Genomic DNA, 21,980 nt, shown 5'->3' on the forward strand with positions numbered 1-21,980 from the left:
GGGGGAGGCGGAGTGAGCCCGTGTTGGATGAAGTATTTTCTTTCATGAAAGATACAGTTAAATACACATCTTAAGTTTTTTTTTTTTAATGCTGCCTTATAAAAACAGAACAGGTTACCAAAATGACGGGAATAAAGTGAGGGAGAGAATTATCCGGAGGCTCACTCCACAGCGCCCCAGCTGAGTGCGGCCACCGAGCGGGTTCCGCGCCCGAAGGTCCCCGCGCGGATCCCCGAGCGGCCGAGCCGGGGCCGGGACGGGAGCACGGGCGCCCGGTGCCCCCCGGGCCGGCAAGACGCGCCCGCAGCGCCCCGCGCGCCCCCGGGCGTCGCACGTGCGCCTTCAGGCGGGGTCTCAGCCGGCCGGGCGGGGGCGGGGGACAGGCGGCCTGTGGGCTCTGCCCGGGTGCGGGGTCCGCCCCCCTCGCCCTCCCCGCTTCCCCTTTCCCCCTCGCCCTTCCCCCTTCCCCTTTCCCCCTCGCCCTTCCCCGTTCCCCCTCAACCACCGCCCCAGCCCCACGTGCGCGGAGCCCCACGAGGCGCCTCCAGCCCGCCCGCCTCCGAGGGGCGCGACCCCCGGCCACGTGGGGGCGGGGCCCGGCGGGGCGGGGGGCGGTGCTCGCCCGCGGCCCCTCCTCCCGGCCCTCGGGCGCCCCTCCCCCGCCCGTGCGCGGCCCGCGGGCGGCGGGCGGGGGCGGGGGCGGGGTTGTTGTTGTGACGAAGCCCCGCCCCCGCCCGCCCCCAGCCCATCTGTTCCCCGCGGGCCGTGGCGACATTGTGCGGGCTGGGCGGCCGGGCCGCGGCGCGATGGGCCCGGGGCAGCCGCCTCGGTAGCTCGGCCGGAGCGGCGCCGGGAGCGGGCGGGCGGCGGGCGCGGAGGCGGCGGCGCGGCCGGAGATGCGCCCCGAGGAGGGCGGCGCGGCCGGGCTGGGCGAGCTGCGCTCGTGGTGGGAAGTGCCGGCCATCGCGCACTTCTGCTCGCTCTTCCGCACGGCGTTCAGCCTGCCGGACTTCGAGATTGAGGTGCGCGGGCCGGGCCGAGGTCGGGGGTCGGAACCCGGGTGAGGTTCGGGGGGGCGGGGGTGCGCGGGGACCTCTGAGGGGCTGAGTCTGAGGGGCTGAGTGGGGGTTGAGGGCGGGGAGCGCCCCAGGGCGGCCCGGGAGGGCGGGGGTCGGGGTCCGGGCTGAGGGGACCGGGTGGCGGGGAAAGTTGGGCCGTTACTCCCGGCGGCGTCCCTGCGAGCGCGGCGCGGGGCCGGGCGGCCGGGGGAGCGGACGGCGGGCTTTGTGGGGCCGGGCAGCGGGCGGGCGCCCCTGGCCGGCGCCCCGACCCCTCCCCCGGCCGCCTGGGGTCGAGCGCGCGCGGCCGGCCGGTGCCGCGGCCCCGGACAAAGGTGCGGCACCGGCGCGGCCGGGTGGGCGAGCGGGGCGGTGGGTCCGCCGCCCGAGTGAGGCGCGCTCGGTGGCGGAGGGTGCGCGCGGGCGGGCGGCAACAATGCGGCGGCCTCCGGGTGCGGGGGGCCCGGCGCCGCACGCCGTTTTCAAAGTTGGGACGTGACTCGGACGAGCACGGCTTTTTCTAAAAACGTGAGCGGGACGATGGCTCCCGCCGACTGAGGAGGAGAAACGACAGATTAGGGAATGCCGAGCGTCAGGACTTGTGCCCCAACCGTCCCGAGGACCCCGTGTTTCCTTTTAGTTGGTGAAAATCCTCAGCACTTTAATTCTGCTGCTCAAAATGGTGGCTGCGGTGGGAGGTGTTGTGGTGACAATGCCGTGGTGGTGCCGCTAAACTTGCCCCTGCCCCATTTTCTCCCTGAAACGTAATAGGACTGAGGTGCTGCTGAATTTCGGGTTTAGAGTTTAAGAACCCCGTCTAAAAATACGGTGGAAAAATTTCATCTTGCAAAAATCCATGTATTCCGATTTTGCTGACGGAAAAATAGAAGGAAGTAATCTTGCCCGAAGTTGTTACAGAAGTCGAGTAATCTATAAATAACGTTTTATGTTCTAAGTAATGAACCTGTGGTTTCTAAGTATTAGCAGCTTGAATTCCTAAAGGCAATGTAATCTGATCTGAGAGGTCCAATCTGTGTGTATAACAGAAATGAAAAATCGTTGTTACAGGTGAATAATCAGGGCCACTTGAGATGAGTGTTTTCTCTTCGGAGCCCGGTATTTCTTGGAAGTGACACTTTTTTGGTGGTTGTTGTAGTTAAAATGTGTGCTATTTGAAGTATATAAAACACAAATGAATATTTGGAATCCAACGTGTACGTATTTTGGTAATTATCCGTATCTGTTTATAATTTGGAGATGTTGTTCCCTAGATGGATACCTAAGGATAGTGACTTTTACCTCTGCAGTTCTTGTGTAATCCTTTTCACATGTGTTTTGATGAATGCAAAGTTTAATAACTTAAAGTTCTCAGTAATTGTCAGAAATTAAAATTTTTAAAGTAATTTTTAGGCTTCTAGCAAATTTGACTCCGTGAGTGCAGAACTCACTGAGAACATGGTCAATTTTGATTCTCTAAGTATAATTAAATAAGTAAATAATTTTTATTTTGCTTAAGTGATTTTTTTTTAATCTAATAGTTTATTGTCCTGAAAGTTTGAAAAACAATCCCTTGGTTGGAGTTTATGATGCACTGGAAGAGCCTTCTTAAAAACAAACAAACAAACAATACTACTGCTCAGTTGGACAGCTGCAAGGGCCCTATAAAATCTTAATTTACTGCAACTTTAAAAGATAGAAATGATGAATAATACCAAGTGGTAGAAGTTGGGTATCAGCTTTTTTAGGAAACCAGTTTTCAGCTGTGGGAAAGAACTCATCTTACCCTTGACCACCAAGCTAAACCAATGGATTTATAGAAAATTTAGGAAGCAGAATCTTCAAGGACTTGGCTTCTATTTATCTAAAGCAAGGCAATCTGTTAGATAGCTGAAGGGCTGGGAGCATTCATGCTGCAATTCTGCAAGAGGTCAAGACCTCCCACTTAGAGAACTGGTCCCCAAAGCATGGATATTTTTATTTTTGCATGTAAGAAAACCTTTTTACTCTGTTAATTAGCCTTGAATGTACAGGATTTCTTTAGAAGAGTCAATATACCAGATTCTTGTTTTTTGGGATATGTTTAGGGACTTGTTTGTTGCTGCCCCCCAAATATGGGTCCTGTAATCATCAGACCAAAAATCTGCGAATGTGTAGATATGCTTTAAGTTCAAAATTTCTGATTTTAAAAACAATGCATAATCATTATATAAGACTTGAAAATCATTATATAAAATACAGGTAAGAGAATTAAATCACCCATAATCCCACCACTCAGAGATAAAAGCTGTTAACTGTTAACATTGTATCCTACCACTCAGGGGTAAAAGCTGTTAGCTGTTAACTAGAAATTCCCAAACATGCCACACGTGTTTTTGTGCCCTGGATTAAGTGGTGTTTTAATTTTTCGGATGAGATTGAGGTGTAGCTGGACAACAGTAGATTAATGATACTGAATTCAGTAGTTGGTAATATGAAATATCTATAACTAGCTGCTTAACTGGATGGATTACCGAAGAAGCTCATGGCACACCTTCTTTGCCTCAGAAAATTATCAAATTCAGAACCACTTCATTTATATCAAGTGTTCTATAATTGTTTAACATTCTAGTGGGTTAGGCTGGTTACGTTTTGTCCTGACTCGAGAATGAAGAATGGTGAATTGATCTCCCGAAAGATTTAGTACTGGGACTTCCCTGGTGGTGTAGTGGTTAAGAATCCGCCTGCCAGTGCAGGGGACATGGGTTCGAGCCCTGGGCCGGGGAGATCCCACATGCCGCGGAGCAACTAAGCCAGGATGCCACCACTACTGAGCCTGCGCTCTAGAGCCCATGAGCCACAACTACTGAGCCCGCGTGCTGCAACTACTGAAGCCCACGTGCCTAGAGCCCGTGCTCCACAACAAGAGAAGCCACCGCAATGAGAAGCCCACGCACCACAATGAAGAGTAGCCCCCGCTCACCGCAACTAGAGAAAGCTTGTGCGCAGCAACGGAGACCCAACGCAGCCAAAAATAAATAAATAAATAAGTAAATTTATTAGGGGAAAAAAAGATTTAGTACTAATTTTTTTTTCCTCTAGCCAAGTGATCTTTACAGTGACTAGCATGTCTTACTTAACCAGAGGTAAGGGACGATAGACCATCTTCAGTAATCTGGTCTGGAGTTAATCATGGTGGGTGTAGGGTTGCAGAGGGAAATCCCATCATAAACATTTTGGGCATATTTTCTCTAGAGAAGAAACCATGGGGCCTCCAGGTGGTTATTTGAAAATGGTCACGTAGAATGATCTGATTCATATAGTAGTGGCATGATGAAAATAATCTGATGGTCCTGTCTACTTTTTTTTCTTGAGCTTCCTCCTTTGAGTACAGAATCCTTTGCCTTCCTGGTTGTGGTTGTATGTGGGTTAAGTCCCTCACCTCATCAGCATGATGATCTGGGGGCAGTGTCTTTAATTCAGATTCCTGTTGGTGTTTCCTTGGATCCAGCCTCTTGAATCAAGAGCTCTAGGCATGAATTATCAAACATGAAAATAAGTGATAAAACTTGCTGAGAGTAACTTGTTAGTACATCAGGCCTATCAGTGGTCTCTGAGCCTGGGGCCTAAGGATGGGTTATAGGAGATTTTGTGTTGGTGTACATATGTGTACTTTGTCACTTTTCATCAAATTTTGAAAGAGATCCCAACCATACAAAGGTTAAAAGGCCTTAAACTAGATGAAAGATTTAAGTTGGCCTTGAATAGGGGAACCAGAAGGCTAGTTTCACAACACAAGATGCCCTGGACCAGGAGTTAGGAAACTTGAATTCTTATTACTAGCTTTGCCCCTAACTACCTCTGTGACCTTCGGCAGGTCAAACAGCCTAATGAAAAAGGACACTTGTATAGTACTTTGTACATTTTCCAAATGTTATTTTATTCACAGCCATCCTTAACCGTCACTGGGAAGTAGGAATTATCCTAATTTTGCAGATGAGGAAATTGGAAGGTTAGAGAGGCTAAGTTTCTTGCACAGACTCTCACCTGGATCTCAGGTTCAGTGATACCAAATTCTTTGCTACTGCTGCTACATCGCACTGCTTCTACTTTAATTTTCACCATCTATAAAATGAAGAGCTAGACATAGAAGTAATGGCCAAGATTCCACAGTGCAAATGTACAGTTCTTTGGTTCTTAATAACGTGGGGTACAGAAGATCCTTTTTAAAACTTCTGCTGGGACTTCCCTGCTGGCGCAGTGGTTAAGAATCCGCCTGCCAATGCAGGGGACGCGGGTTCGAGCCCTGGTCCGGGAAGATCCCACATGCTGCGGAGCAACTAAGCCCGTGTGCCACAACTACTGAGCCTGTGCTCTAGAGCCCACGAGCCACAACTACTGAAGCCCGCGTGCCTAGAGCCCGTGCTCCGCGACAAGATAAGCCACTGCAATGAGAAGCCCGCGCACCGCAATGAAGAGTAGCCCCAGCTCTCTGCAACTAGAGAAAGCCCGCGCACAGCAAGGAAGACCCAACGCAGCCAAAAGTAAATAAATAGATAAAATAATTAAAAGAAAAACAAAAACTTCTGCTGAATACAGAGGAACAAGTTCATGATTTCATTTGTTTCTTTCAGCAAATAATTATTGAGCACCCATTATGTGCTAGATGCCGTGTATTAGGTGCTGGAGGTACAGATGTGAACATAACAAAAAAATACCTGCCCTCTTTAGTGGAAGGAGACAGATAATAAACAAATTGGCATAGAGCCAAGTTGAGGGGGTAGGTTGTTGGAATTTAAAATAGGGTGATTAGGTATGGGTGGCCTCATTGAGAAGATGGCATTTGAGCAGGACTGAAGGAAATAGGGGATTTAGGATTATTTAAAAACTAGTAGTTTGTGGGACTTCCCTGGTGGTCCAGTGGTTAAGACTCCGCGCTTCCACTGCAGGGGGTGCAGGTTCGATCCCTGGTCAGGGAACTAAGATCCCGCATGCCATGCAGCGCTGCCAAAAAAGAAGAAAAATTAGTAGTTTGTCAGAGTAACCTATTAAATGGAAAATACCAGATGATAAATGTCTTCTAAGACTCAGGGTGTGCTCCTTCTCTGAGGAGGGAAGGCCAAGAACAGGATGGGAATTCCAGAGGGGCAGATCTTGAAACCCTAAAAAGGGGACTGCTCCGTCAGAGTGTCACTCAACCCACAGTGAACACTGGATCCTTTTCTGCCTAGACCAGTGTCTTGTAGAGGAAGTCCTCTTCTTCATCTTCACTTGGCTGCACGTGAAGCTTCCAAGCTTCAAACTGGGAGCTTCTCCAGTTGTAGAAAGGGTAATAACCTCTCATCTCTGAAGGACAGCCCATGTTAGCACCTGGCTTACTCTACCACGGAAGTTCAGTTTGGTCTTGCTTAATTTTCTGGAACACAGAGGGGAAGCCTAAAATACGATCTGGCAGCATGGCAGCATTTGGTACCGCCGCCTATCTGCCCTTCGATCAGGAGAGGCCGAGTGCTGGGTTCTCGTGGTGTGTTGGGCTGGGGGTAAGCATGAGCGGCTCTGGCAGAGTGCTGGGAGACCGCCAGTGTGCAGGGCGGGTCAGGTGAAAAGTGGGTGTGGACAGGGCCCGGGGGTGGGGGGGTGGGGGTGGGGGACAGAGGGCACAGCTTCCGACGAGATGGGCTTAGATCTAGTTGATGGGATTGAAAATACTTTCAGAAGGGATCGAGCAGAGAGAGCCAGAAACCTGGCCTGGGCCCCCCCCCTCTGTCGTTAAATTAACCGGAGCTGTGATCTTAGGCAGATCGCTTGGTTTCAGATGCCCCAGTCTATAAAAAGGCAATTGTGGACTAGGGGATTCCTAGGTTTTTCCTCTGTCCAACGTGCTACGATTCCCTTCGGATGTCTCTCAGCATGCAGGGCACAGGTATCTGATCCAGAAAGTCACCCACCTCCCTGGTTAGGACCAAAGTTAAGAGCTGTGTTGGGGTCCGTGTCTTACCAATTAGTTTTGTACCAAACTAAAGCTGCAAATCCATACTTGATGTGTTTGTGGATTATATGAATTTGTTTTTCTGTGGAGATCTTGTCTGCATATACATTACTTTGAGGGTAGCTTAATTGTTGTTTTCACTGTCTTCGAGGTCCTCAAACTAAGATTTTGTATTTTGAGATTATGAGGAACTCATAAAGGAGGATGCAGGTCTTGAATTGTGTTCTTTTCGTTCGCTTCTGTTTGTTCACTTAAATTGAACAGCATTCACACTTACAACTTTGAATGGAGACCGGCTGAAGTTCTGGCCTGGGGCTTGCCTCTCATTTGACGGTGAAACTTTCCAGATATCTCTTCTCCCCTTCCCCGGATTTTCCTGTTTCATTGGACTCTTTCTTGGATCCTTTCATCATGTCTTCTCTACAGGAGCCTCTAACAAATACTAGTTTATACCGGAAAACTCGGGAAGGTTTTTTACCGTAGTTCTTAGATCGAGACAGGAGCAGTTGGATGGTGGTACGAAGCTCAGGATTCTCCCAACCTCGCACTATGACATTCGGGGCCGGACGCTGGGCCGCGTGCAGCCAAGGACGTGGCGCCTCCCAAAGTCCGCCTCCGCGGTCACACGAAGCACCCCGGGCCCTGAGGCGGGCGGGGGCCCCTCCCCACAGGGAGTCCCCGGTGTGAACCTGTGATGTTTTTGTGTGTAGGGTTGAAGGGAGTTTGCTGTGCTTGGTGTGCTGTCATCAGCAACTGCACGTCAGAAATCTGGGAAACAGATGCTTTGTTAATTCTTTTCTTTTCTTGGAGTCGTTTAGGGGAAGAGGATTGGTTGGGGGGGGTGTTGCGGAGAGGGCGCTGCGACTCCTGAGGGACGAAGCGGGGGGACCTCCCTCGGGCCTCCCAGGACCGGAGACGGCAGGGGGAGGGGGGCTCGCGTGTGTGTGTGCGTGCGCCTGCGGACGTGTGCGTGTGTGCGTGCGTGCGTGCGCGGGCCTGCGGACGTGTGCGTGTGTGCGTGCGCGCGCCCGCCTGCCAGGACGCAGCCCCTCAGGCTGTAAGAGGTGTGTAACTGTTCCGCGGGGCGCGTGCCTTCCCGTGGGGTCTCCGCTCATGCGGCACCGCGCGCGCGTCGTGGGTGCATATGCGGCTTCGTTTTGGGCGGGAGCGAAGGTTGCGTGGTGGCGGCCCGAGCCGTGTGCAGGACACGCTGCGGGCTCTCGGGCGCCCAGGAGTCCTGGCGGCCGGCGGTGTGGGGTCTGGCCCCTACGCCACCTCGCCCGGCAGTGACTCGGTGACGCAGGTTATCCACACTCCCGTGGGAAACGGGGTGCGGCTTATGTAGAAACGTACGGAAGGTTTCATGCCCTGATCTTGCGTGGACTGGAAGATGGGCATTTGGCTGGTCCAGGCACATGGTCGTGTTCTGGTACGTCTCACACTGTCACGGTCACTTCAGCTTTGGCCCCCGGCCCAGCCGTTACGGCTTTCCGCGGGTGGCTTGGCTGCATGAGTGTGGCCCCTGGACTGAACGTGTGAATGGTGTCACCGCAGACTGTGCCTCCTTCTTTGCCCCCCGTGACCCCCCAAGTAAGTGAAAACAGAGGCAGTGATGGAGCCACGGTTACTATAAACTCTTCATGTTTTTAATGTTGAACCTTCAAATCAACTCCCGTTAATAACTGCCGAGAATGGAGTAAGTTCTCACAGCTGAGAGTGCTGTGATTGGTCTGCTGGAGTGGAGAGTGTTTTCTCCAGGCCAGTTGCTTTTCATGAACACCCCTCCCTGAGTCATCATTGTTTCAGCAACAGTACACTGAGGCCAGTGATTTGCTTGACAGAAAATGTGTTAAATTAGCAGACCTACTTCTTTAGCAGATCTTTTCTCACCCACATTCCCATTGTGTTTCTTCTGTTTCCCTGGAAGGTTGTGTTTGCAGAGTCTTTTAGGTGTGGGAGACAATTTTTATAATCGGTGTCCTGGAGTTCTTTGCTGAGGGGACACTCACTGTTATATAGGGGGAAGGTGACTTAGAGAAATTTCACTTGTGCCATAATTAAGGGATTTAGTTTTTTTTCACTCTTAGGCTGGTATGATTTGGGTTAGTATCCCACACGTTGTTAGAACGTTCCCCTCCCTGTCCCCAGCATCCAGTAAGGGAGGCTGGGTGCCTGGTTTAACAACATAATGGAAAATGTGTCTCTCAGAAACAATGTCGAGGATGCCTGTGTCCTTATACCACTAGAGTTTCATCACTTTTGGTGATGGAGCGCTCTTCATTATCTATAACTCTACTTGGATTTCTGTACTATGCAAGTCTTCAAAGTGATAGCGGAATTACAAACAAAATGAGAATATAAAATCCCAGTCTCGCTTCTGTTATTGTCATCTTTATTAACATTAACGGCCCCAGAATAATTGCAGAGGTATGGGACCAGGTGGCTCTTCTCCTGCTGCCCTGGGGAATTAGAGTATGTTGTGAGGGAGGAAAGGGTGAATGGCTGGGTGGCAGCGATGGCTGCAGGAGCTCAGGCCACAGGGCTCATGAGTGATGTGCTTCTTGCGGAAGGCAGGGCTGGGAGGGGGGTCACAGTGAGTAAGCGCAGCGCGATCAGAGTTCTCTCATTTGGAGGGCTAGTGAAAAATGAGGTTGAGAGACAGGAGGTGGGACGCTGCAGCAAGCCTGGAATGCCAGGCCCACTCATGTTAATCTTTTTTATTCAGGCAGTGAAGTTTTGGACAAGAATGACAACAAAGTTTTAGACTAAGAATGTCCTGGGTACTAAATGTTTTAGATTAAGTCTGGTATTGGTAACTGGGCTTAACTCTAGGAGTGGAGTGGTTGTGAAATGCTGCAGGTAGCGGTAACAGGAAAGGACCTTTGTCACTGGCTTTGAATAGTGCGACTAGGTGACTGACAGTGTTGGGTGCATAGAGAGGGTGGTATCTGGTAAGGATGTTTTTGGCTGCAAGTAATGGAATGCTGTACTCACAGTGACTTAAAAAACTCTGTGGACTGTCCTATAACACGTGGTCTGGAGGATCCTGGCAGGTGTGCTTCTCAGTGACAATGTCCTTAAGCGCAGTGGTTACAGGATGGTTTGCATAGCTCCAGGGTCTGCATTGCTGAGTGATGCAGGGAAGTACAGGAAAATTACAATTGAAAATCAATTGTACGTCGAGTTGGCGATTTGAAGAGGCTGGAGATGACTTCAGAGAAGGCTGTTGGGAAGGGGAAGAGGGAAAGGCTAAAACTACATTGTCCTGGAATGAGAGAGGAAAAGAGCTCTCGAGGAGGCTTAAGAGAATGGTGGAAAAGAATGAACTTTTTTAAAAAATTTATTTTATTTATTTTGGCTGCGTTGGGTCTTCGTTGCCGCACGCGGGCTTTTCTCTGGTTGCGGTGAGCGGGGGCTACTCGTTGTGGTGTGCAGGCTTCTCATTGCGGTGGCTTCTGTTGTTGCGGAGCATGGGCTCTAGGCGCGCGGGCTTCAGTAGTTGTGGCACACGGGCTCAGTAGTTGTGGCTCGCGGGCTCAAGAGCGCAGGCTCAGTAGTTGTGCTGCATGGGCTTAGTTGGTCTGCGGCATGTGTGATCTTCCTAGACCAGGGCTCGTACCCGTGTCTCCTGCATTGGCAGGCGGATTCTTAACCACTGAGCCACCAGGGAAGCCCAGGAATGAACTTTTTGGAAAAAACTTTTTCACAAGTAATATGTAATATTATAAAAAGAAACCCCAGTTCCTCCTAGGTTAATGTTTTAGTGCTGTACTGAAGAGGTCAATTGTAGGACAACCTATCCCCTGCTTTTTAAAGAAGAGTCAGCTTGTTTCCACATTCTCCTCCCTGTCTTATACTAGCAGTCCTCTTCACTCTTCTACCCCCTTCTGATTGTTGGGAGTGGGGTGGTAGTGACCCCACCTCTAGGATTGCCAGTTGCTCCTTGTTTTAGCTTCCTATATAGGAAAATGAAACTGAAAATCTGGGCCCAGAAATGTACCCCTTTTATCATTAGAATTTTAGATTTACTTTTGCTTATCTATTGATTGTTTGGAGTTCTTCAGTTTTTAGTTTTTCTCTGTTAAGTATTTAATGATTTGTATGACTACTACTTAATGGGACTCATTCTTCCCTAATGGCAGTTTATGTACAAATAAGATAGTCAGGTATCAGTGTGATACGTTCTTTCTAATCACAGTTCCCCACGCCTGGGGAAGTGACAGCTCAACAGAAAGGAGTAGTTCTTCTGTTTATTTGTTTGTCTTATCTGCCACCTACCTCTACAAAAATTTTTGGAGGTTATCTGGCTGCTCTACCTGCCCTTTGCCCCTTTTCCCTCCTCCCGGCTGAAGTAAGTCTATATCCTGGCTGGTAATCTGACACATCTTGCCAGAAAAGATGAACTGGATCAATCAAATTCCCATTCTTGGGATTGTAACCTAGGAAATACGAGGGTTATCAAGTTAGTGTGGAAAAGCAGTTAAAAGGTCACAGTGAGAAGCCACGATGCAAACCAAGTTCTTGCATGTGAAGGAGCAGAAGCTTGAGAGAGACCCAGCATTAGGGGAATTAATAGGAAGACTCCAGCCCCAGCTCATTGGTGTCCATCCTGCAGGAACCCCCAGGCATCTGAGGGACTCTGTACGCCTTGTCCCCTCACTTTCCTCCATGTGCATGTGTTAAATATTTTATAAATGTAGGCTCGTACTTTTGCATAGACTTCTGAATCCTGTTTTTGTCAGTTAACAATATTACATGACACAGAATACCCTTTCATAGCATACGTTATGACTTTAATAGCTGTGGAGCACTTATGCTCTGATTTATTTAACCAATCCTCAGTGGAGCATTGAGGTTATTTTTAGTTGTTTACTATCATAACAGCCATGAACAGAAAGATTTTTTTCTTCCCAAGATAGGATTAGTGTTTTTGTTCATTAGACTTCTCTTATAGCCCTCTATATTTGAAGTCTTAAGTTCTGAATTTTCTTCATAGTTTTTATCTTGCATTTCATGACAAAAGCTCACATGAATTTGGTGCCCACTGTGGGCACTCCAGGCACTGCTTGGTGTTTCTCATGCATCCACCTATCCTTTTTTAAAATTGAGATACAATTGACATACAACATTAGTTTCAGGTGAACAGTATAATGATAACATATTTGCATATGTTAAGAACTGATCACCACAGCAAGTCTAGTTAACATCCCACACTGCACATAGCTACAAATTTCCTTTCTTGTGATGAGAACTTTAAGATCTACTCTCAGCAACTTTTGCTTGTACAGTACAGTGTTATTAACCATAGTCACCATGCTGTACATTACATCCCCAGGACTTACTTATTTTATAAATGGAGGTTTGTGCCTGTTTACCCTCTTTACCCATTACACCCACCCCTGCTTCTGGGAACCACCAGTCTGTTCCCTGACAGTAAGTTGCAGACATGATACTCCTTACTCCTAAACACTTCTGTGTTTTTATGCCTTAAAAACACAGACATTTTCTTACATAACCATAGTACAATTATCAAAATCAGGAAATTAATACTGAATAAAATTTCTAGACACTAGTATATCATATTGTCAACTGACCCCAAAATATTAATGTATAATTTATATAGTTTTATGATTTTAAATACAGTATTATTTTAGAAATTATTTTGCTGGCTAGGGTTTTCAATCTAGGATCATGTGTTGCATTTAACTATTGGGTCTCTTTCAGCTCCGTTAGCCTAGAGTGGTTTTTCAGTTTTTGTCTTTCATAACCTTGACCTTTTGGAATTGAGACTGTCCCTCAATTTGGGTTTGTTGTATGCACTCTCATGATGAGATTCAGGTCCTGTGTTCTGGCAGGTGTACTAAAGAAGTGGTGTGTCCTTAGGGCATCATATCAGGAGTCACGTGGTGTCACTTGGTCCCATGGTGATGGTTATTATTAACTTTCATTGCTTGGTTTGAGGTGGTGTCTGCCAGCTCTCTCCTCTGTGAAGTTACTGTTTTTCCCTTATAATTAGTACATACCTGGTGGGGAGAGGCTATGTAAACATCCTGTTTCTCATCAAAATTTCACCCATTTTAATCCTTGCATGCTTCTTTGCCTGAGTCAATCAGTACATCATAGTTGCCAAATAGTTATTTTCAAATTACATCATTCTTTTTACATTTATAAGGTGGCATTCATAGTTTTCATTCACAGATTTTAAGTGTTTGATTCAAAACTGTTTATGGTGTCTGATAAGAGTATAATTTTATAAATTTATTTTCTTGGAAATTTCATCTAAGTGAATAAGCATTTGATATAGTAATTTTCACAAAGTGAAATAATTTTTTAAAGCTTCAGATCTTATTTTTTCTTTATACTTTGAGAAGTTTCAAACGTTCAGTGAAGTTTGAAGACAAATAGAGGTGAGCCCTGCATACCTTTACTTTAGATTCACCGGTTGGTAACCTTTTACCACATTAGCTTTATGTTTTCTTTTCTTTTTAATTTTGATTTATTTACTTATTTTTAATTTATTTATTTTTGGCTGTGTTGGGGCTTCGTTGCTGCACGCGGGCTTTCTCTAGTTGTGGCAAGCTGGGGCAACTCTTCGTTGCAGTGTGCGGGCTTCTCATTGCGGTGGCTTCACTCGAACCCGTGTCCCCTGCATTGGCAGGCAGATTCTTAACCACTGCGCCACCAGTGAAGTCCCTTCTTTTTTTTTTTTTTTTTTTTTGCGGTACGCGGGCCTCTCACTGTTGTGGCCTCTCCCGTTGCGGACCACAGGCTCCGGACGCTAACACGCAGGCTCAGTGGCCATGGCTCACGGGCCAAGCCGCTCTGCGGCATGTGGGATCTTCCCGGACCGGGGCACGAACCCGTGTCCCCTGCATTGGCAGGCAGGCTCTCAACCACTGCGCCACCAGGGAAGCCCGGAAGTCCCTTCTTTTTTGTTGAACCATTAGACAGTAAGTTGGCAATGTGACGTTACTTCCCTCCCCCCAAAAATACTTTGCCATGTGCTTCATAAAAATAGGGACCCTCTCCCACATGACCACATCAGGATGTTCACATTTAAGAAAATTAATAATTTTGTAATAATATCCATATCCAGACATCCTCACTTGTCCCCACAGTGACTTTTAGAGATGTTGTCCCTCACCTCTATCCCCGATCACACATTTGTTTGGTTGTTAGGGGGATAGTTTTTTTTTAAATTTTTCATTCATTCATTCATTCATTCATTCATTTTTGGCTACGTTGGGTCTTGGTTGCTGCGCGCAGGCTTCCTCTAGTTGGGGTGAGCGGGGGCTACTCTTCATTGCAGTGCGCGGGCTTCTCATTGCAGTGGCTTTTCTTGTTGCCGAGCACGGGCTCTAGGCGCGTGGGCTTCAGTAGTTGTGGCACGCAGCCTCAGTAGTTGTGGCTCGCGGGCTCTAGAGCGCAGGCTCAGTAGTTGTGGCGCACAGGCTTAGTTGCTCCGTGGCACGTGGGATCTTCCCGGACCAGGGTTCGAATCCGTGTCCCCTGCATTGGCAGGCGGATTCTTAACCACTGCACCACCAGGGAAGTCCCAAGCGGATAGTTTTTATTTTTATTATTATTTTTTTTTTGCGGTATGCAGGCCTCTCACTGTTGTGGCCTCTCCTGTTGCAGAGCACAGGCTCCGGCCGTGCAGGCTCAGCAGCCATGGCTCACAGGCCCAGCCGCTCCGCGGCATGTGGGATCTTCCCGGACCGGGGCACGAACCCGTGTCCCCTGCATCGTCAGGCGGACTCTCAACCACTGCACCACCAGGGAAGCCCCCAAGCGGATAGTTTTTAAGCAGATTGAAGCCAACCCATTTATTCTAGTAATAAGGAAAAATTGGTAAAATGATTTAAATTTCAAGCTGCAGGTATATTAGGTGAAATAATAAGGAAAAAAGAGAGTTCATTGGAATAATACTGGCTCCAGTCCAGGCTGTGCTTAAGGTGTGGGCAAGCTACCTCTCTGAGCCTCAGCTTCTTCGTTGGCAAGTTACTGGCTTATTCCATAGGGTTATGCTGAGATTCAAATGGGCTGAGGCATAGGAGGGCCTGGCACACACAGATTTGTACACCTGGTAACTATTATCATTAAGTTTTTTTTCTCCTTTTAGTTTTTTTTTTTTTTTTTGCTAGACATGGGGGATCTTCTCCTACCAGGGCTCAAAGTGTGGCACTTGCAGTGGAAACGTGGAGTCTTAACCACTGGACCACTAGGAAGTCCTCATTTTAGATTTAGAATTATGATAATGTTTTAACACAATCATTTGGAAGAAAGGAATTAAATAATAAAGATATGTTTGTGAGATTGCTCATTTACTTATTTTGAAGTCAAAAGGCAATAAAATTGTAAAAAGAAAATCAGTCACATGCTTACATGGATTAAAGTGATTGCTGAGTACAGGTTTTTAATAGCTTCCTAGAGACATAATTCATATTCCATACAATTCACCCACTTAAAGAGTATAATTTTGGTTTTAGTGTATTCATAGATGGGTACAGCCATCACCACAGTCAATTTTAGAACATTTTCAGTACCTCAAAAAGAACCCATACCCTTTGCTGTTACCAACTCTATTTCCCATCTCCCTCCCCAGCCACGAGCAACCACTAATCTACTTTCTGTTTCTATAGATGCCCTCTTCTGAGTTTTCGTAATGAATGGGATCATACAGTACGTGGTCTTCTGTGACTGGCTTTTTTCACTCAGCATCACTTTTTCAAGGCTCGTGCATGTTGTAGATCAGTACTTCATTCCTTTTCATGGCTGAATGCTAACACCCCATTGTATGGATATATTCTACTATATCTACCTGTTGATGGATATTTAGGTTGTCTCCACCTTTGGCTTTATGAACAGTGCTGCTGTGAACATTGGTGTACCTTTTGTGAGTGTGGACACGTTTTCAGTTCTCTTGGGTATATACCCAGGAGTGGAGTCGCTGGGTCATATGGTAACTGTGTTTGATCATTTGAGAAACTGCCTGTTTACCAAAGAGGCTGTAGATTTTTCTGTTCCTCCCAGCAGTATATGAGGGTTCCAGTTTCTCCACATTCCTGTTACCTGACTCCTTGAGTCTAGCCATCTGGTTAGTGTGAAGTAGTGTCTTGATGTGCATTTCCCCGATGACTAATGATGTTGAGAGTCTTTTCATTTGCTTATTGGCCATTTATGTATCTTTCTTGGAGAAATATATATTCAGATTCTTTGCCCATTTTAAAATTGGGCTGTCTGCTTATTGTGGAGTTATAAGAGTTCTTTATATATCCTAGATATAAGTCCCTTATCAGATATGTGCTCTGCAAATATTTTCTCCCATTCTATGGGTCGTCTTTACTTTCTTGATGGTGTCCTTTGAAGAACAAAGTTCTTTTTCCCAAAATTTTTTCAGTTTTTCTTTTTGGCCATGCCACGTGGCTTGCAGGATCTTAGTTCCCCAACCAGGGGTTGAACTCAGGCCATGGCAGTGAAAGAGCCGAGTCCTAACCACTGGACCGCCAGGGAATTCCGTGAAGAACAAAAGCTTTAAATTGATCTATTTTTTCTTTTGTTGCTCATGCTTTTGGTGTCATATCTAAGAATCCTTTGCTAAATCCAAGGTCATGAAGATGATACCGCATGTTTTCTTCTGAGAGTTTTATAATATGTAGCATAGTTTTATAGTATTTTGGTCTTTGATCCACTTTGCATTAATTTTTACTTATGACGTGAGGTAAGGGTTCAACTTCATTCTTTCTCAGGTGGCTGTCCAGCTGCCCCAGCACCATTTGTTGAAAAGACTGTTCTTTCCCCATCAAAGTGTCTTGGCACCCTTGTCAAACATCAGTTGACCATGGATATATATATATATATATATAGGTTTATTTCTAGACCCTGAATTCTGTTTCACTGATCTGTATGTCTGTCCTTGTGCGAGTACTAACACTGTCTTGATTAATGATGCTTTGTAGTGAGTGTTGAAATTCAGGAGTGTGGGTCCTCTGTTCTTGTTCAGGACTGTTTTGGCTACACCAGGTCCCTTTAGAACCGGTTGGTCAGTTTCTGCGAAGATAGCAGCTGGGATTCTGATACGGATTTGGTCGAATCTGTTCATCAGTGTAGGGGGTATTGCCATTTTGACAATAAGTCTTCTAATCCATGAACATGGGGTGTTTTCCTATTTTCAATTTCTTTGAACAATGTTTTATAATTTTCTGAGTGTAAGTTTTTGTGCTTTTGTTAAATATATTCTGAAATATTTTCTTTTTGTTGCTATTTGTGAGTGGAATTGTTTTCATTTTCAGATTGTTCATTAACATTGTGTTTTTAAATCAGTTTTATTAACTGTACAGTAACTTTTATTTACTGTAATTTAAATACAGTAAAGTTGTACCTTTTTTAAATGTGTAGTTTGAGGTTTGACCAATGCATGCACCCTTGTAACAACCACTACTCCAGTCAAGGTATAGAACACTTTTGGCGGGGGGGCTTCCGTGGTGGCACAGTGGTTAAGAATCCTCCTGCCAATGCAGGGGACACGGGTTCGAGCCCTGATCCGGGAAGATCCCACATGGCGCGGAGCAACTAAGCCTGTACGTCACAACTACTGAGCCTGCGCTCTAGAGCCCTCGAGCCACAACTACTGAAGCCTGCGCTCCTGGAGCCAATGCTCCGCAGCAAGAAAAGTCACCACAATGAGAAACCCGTATACCGCAACAAAGAGTAGCCCCAGCTCACAGCAACTAGAGAAAGCCCGCGCGCAGCAAGGAAGACCCAACGCAGCCAAAAATAAATAAATCTATTAAAAAAAAAAAACCAAACATTTTGGGGGAGTTCCCTGGTGGTCCAGTGGTTAGGACTCTGTGCTTTCACTGCCGAGGGAGTGCATTCGGGTTCCATCCCTGGTCAGGGAATAAGATCCCGTAAGCTGTGCAGTGCGGCCAAAAAAAAAGATATGGAACATTTCTGTCCCCGCCAAATTTTCTTTGTGTCCCTTGGCAGTTGACTCCCACTTTGGGTCTCAATCACTGATCTGCTTTCTGTGACTATAGATTAGTTGGCCATTTCTAGAATTTCACATAAATAATCTCACAGTCTGTGTTCCTTTGTATCTGGCTTCTTTCAGTCAGCATGATTTTAAGATGCATCCATATAGTTGTGTGTCTCAGTGGTTAATCTTTTAACTGCTAAATAGTATTCCACTGTATGGCTGTACTGCAGGTTATCCAATTTCCTGTTGTTCTCCTATTGATGGACATTTGGGTTGTTTCCAGGTTTGGCAACTGAATGTAAGTGCTGAGTATATTCACATATATATATATCACAAGTCTTTGTGTGGATATTTGTTCTCAATTCTCTTGAGTAAATCTGTAGCTGTGAATTGCTGGGTTGTATGTAAGTGTATATTTAACTTTATAAGAATCTGCCAAATTGTTTTCCAAACAAATTTCCTTTTAAATTATTTTAATTGATGTATAATTTATACATATGGACACCCCCATGTTTGGTGTACATTTCTGTGGCTTTTTACAGTTGTATAACCACTACCCCAATCAAGGTATAGAACAGCTTCATCCCGCAAGAAATTTTCCTTATGCCACTTGGTAATTGACCATTTCCTCTAGCCCTAGGCAGTCATTTACGCTGTCGTACAAGTGGAACCGTACAGTATGTAGCCCTTTGAGTTTGGTGTCTTTTACTTGGCAGAGTGCATTTGAGGCTAGTCCCTGTCGTGGCATGTGTCAGCGCTTCGTTCCTTTTATTGCCAACTAATGTTCCAGTGTTGGGGCAGACCAGTTTGTTTATCCATTCACCAGTAGAAGAACGTGTGAGCTGTTTCTGGTTCAGGTGATCACACATAAAGTTGCCTAAGCATTCACACACAGCTGTTAGCCTGACTACCTCGGAGTAGGATTGTTGAGCCCTGGTAAATGTGCGGTTCACTTTGGAGAACACTTTGGCCGTTCCTGGTGTCCCTCCAGCATGTGTGAGCCGCCCGGTTCCTCTGCATCCAGTGTTTGTCACTGTCAGCGGTGTTTTGAAAGCTGTTCTGATAGGTGTGTACTGCTATCCCGTTGTGTTTTGAATTGACATGTATCTCATGACTCATTGTACTGAGCGTGTTTCCATGTGCTGCTTTGCCATCCATAATACTTTGGAGAAGTATCTTTTAAAATCTTTTGCCCATTTGAAAACTTGGGTTGTTTTCTTAATATTGAGTTTTGAGAGTTTTTCATTTATTTGCAATAGAAGTTCTTTATAAGATACACACTGGGAAAATATTTTCTCCTATTCTAGGGCTTGTCTTTTTTTAACAGTGTGTCTTGCTCTCGCTTTTTTTGTTTTTTTTTTTGGCCGCACCTTGTGGCTTGGGGGATCTCAGTTCCCTGACCAGGGATTAAACCTGGGCCACAGCTGTGAAGGCCTGGAATCCTAACCACTAGGCCACCAGGGAATCCTCCAAAAGGGTCTCTTGAATGGCAGAACATTGTAAATTTGAGAAGTCCAACTTATCCAGTTTTTCTTTTTTGGATCATGCTTTTGGCATCATATTTAAGAAATCGTAGCCTAACCTAAGATCACCAAGAATTTCTTCTGTGTTTTCTTCTAGAGGTTTTACAGTTGCTTTTTACATGTTTTGCTGACAGTGTGTGAGAAGTATTTTTATCGCTCTTCATTTAATTTCTAAGAAGTAAGTGTTCTTTCTCTATTTGCATGGAACTGTTTTGTCTGGGACAGTCTAGAGGACTAATTCTTAGAAGTGAAGTCTGATTTCTTTTTCCAGCTTAATTCTGGAGCGTAGAGAATCATCCTGTGCTGGAAAAGACACATCTTCCGTCTAGGTTGTCGAAAGGGGATTCTCCGCAGAAGTTGGCTGCAGCGGCGCTGCGGAAGCATTGGCATCGTGTGCGTTAGCTTTTCCTCTGAAGGAAGGACTTTGACGATGAAAACAAAGAGTAGGTTATTGAAGTAGTTGGTACAAGATAATTTACAAAGCAGAAACAATCAGTTTGCTTATTTTACAGTCGCTTCCTTAAGTACTTAATGATTAACGGGATAAAAAGTTGTGAATGTGCACTCACATGCAGCTTAGTACAAGTAAAACTGGAGAAATTGGAAAAAGATCAGTGGACGGTATTGATGTCACTACCACACCCTGGTGGTAATGCTATAGTTGTGGAGAATGTTAGCGCTGGAGGAAAGGGAGCACAGAGCACAAGTTTCTCTGTATTATTTCTTAGAACTGCATATGAATCTGTGATTATGGAAGTGTCAGTTAAGAAAGTTAAGACTGGGTTCAAGATCTCAGAGCCAGAAGGTACTTTGGTGGTCATCCCTCAAGTGAGTGATGCACACCCGAAAATGTGGACTCAGTAGCTCGCCCAAGGTTGCTTGGCTAGTTAATGGCAGCAGTGGGTGAGATGACTAGTTCTTCTGACTGACTGTCCACGTGAGCAGTTACACAGAACCAGGACTTGAAAGAGAAGCGGGAACTAGAAGCAGAGGTCTTGCAGCCTCAGAGAGTTCGAGGTTTGGAGGCTGTACTTCATTGTGTGGCTGTGGTGTTTTTTTATTTGTTTGTTTGTTTTTTTAATATTATTTATTTGGCTGTGCTGGGTCTTCGTTGTGGTGTGCTGGGTCTTCGTTGTGGCATGCAGGATCTACTTCCCTGACCAGGGATCGAACCCAGGCCCCCTGCATTGGGAGCAAGGAGCCTTAGCCACTGGACCACCAGGGAAGTCCCTGGCTGTGGTGTTTTCAGTGTATAGATTAAACACTTCATCTGAAGCTGTTTAGATTAGAATGTTCTTGAATTACATCAAAAAGTCTTTTCAGTGGAGGAGTCAGTAAGTCCATTAATTTTGATGTTGTGTAGACAAATGACTTGATTATGTGAATTTATTTTTTAATTTAGTTTTTATTTTGAAAGATTTCAGACCTACAGAAAATTTGAAAGAATGGTACAATGAACACCCGAATAGTGTTCATTTCGATTCAACAGTTATCATTTTCCACATTTGTTTCTCTTTTCTTTTTCCCCCCTCTCTCTCTCTGTATGTGTGTATACACACTATATATAAACACAAATATTCACTTTTTTGTCATGCATACATCATGACCTTTCACTCTTAAATACTTCAGCATACATTGCCTAAGAATAGTATAAAAATAAGAATGTTCTCCTGTACAACCACAATACTATTAACACTTCTAAGGAAAATTAAAAACTGTTTCATAATATTACTTAATAATATTTCATAACATTATCTAATCTAATACTCAGACCCTCACCCTGCCCCCATCACAAAAATATCCTTCATCGTTGGTTTGGTTTTGGTCAAGGTTTCATGCTTTGCACCTGGATATGATTTAATTTCTTTTCATCTAGAGTAGTCCCTTGACTTTTTGCTTTTCGTACCCATTGAAGAGTCTGGGTCAGTTGTCTTATAGAATATTCCATGTTTTAGATTTTTCTGTTAACTCAAGATTAGATTCCAGTTAAACATTTTTGTTAAGACTACTTCGTATGTGTTGTGGGGTACATACTGTTTCACATCAGAAGCTGCAGTTTCAAGTTGCTTACTGTTAGTGATACTTATTTTGGTCACTTGGGTAAGGAAATTTATCTTTTTGATTGAGAAGAAGAGAAACCTACGAACATCACTCAATCAAGTTACCCTTGAGAGGATAGCTCTGTACACTGACAGGTACCAGAAAGTGAGGCAAAAGATGTAGTCACTGCCCACAAAATTGAAGAGCTAGTTGGAGATATTATAGAGATAAATGTTCAAACAGACTGCTGTAGCACAGTAAGATGTCTTTTAAAGTGGAAGTGTGCACAATACAGCAGAAGCTAGTAGCTTAAAAAAAAAAAACAAAAAAACTAATAGTTGAGCCTGTCGAGGGGAATTGGGAAGGTTTCAAAGCTTCCCCAGAGCCTGGAAGGCTGGCTGCAGAGTCAGCAGGTG

The 21,980-nt window shown here is 45.7% G+C and overlaps 1 protein-coding gene across 2 annotated transcripts in view; it reads left to right on the forward strand.

Annotated features, from left to right (window-relative positions):
• Positions 1-896: 896 nt before the first annotated feature.
• Positions 897-21,980, forward strand: part of CECR2 (CECR2 histone acetyl-lysine reader) — a gene marked incomplete at its 5' end in the record, with an annotated part of 152,451 nt that continues 131,367 nt past the window's right edge. For both annotated transcript variants that reach the window (XM_082635952.1, XM_082635953.1), the window contains one exon: positions 897-1,022. In XM_082635952.1, the coding sequence (XP_082492078.1) occupies positions 897-1,022 (126 nt within the window). The remainder of the gene's footprint in view (positions 1,023-21,980) is intronic.

This window comes from Mesoplodon mirus, assembly GCF_964341445.2.
Source record: "Mesoplodon mirus genome assembly, chromosome: 11".
Lineage (NCBI taxonomy): Eukaryota > Metazoa > Chordata > Mammalia > Artiodactyla > Ziphiidae > Mesoplodon > Mesoplodon mirus.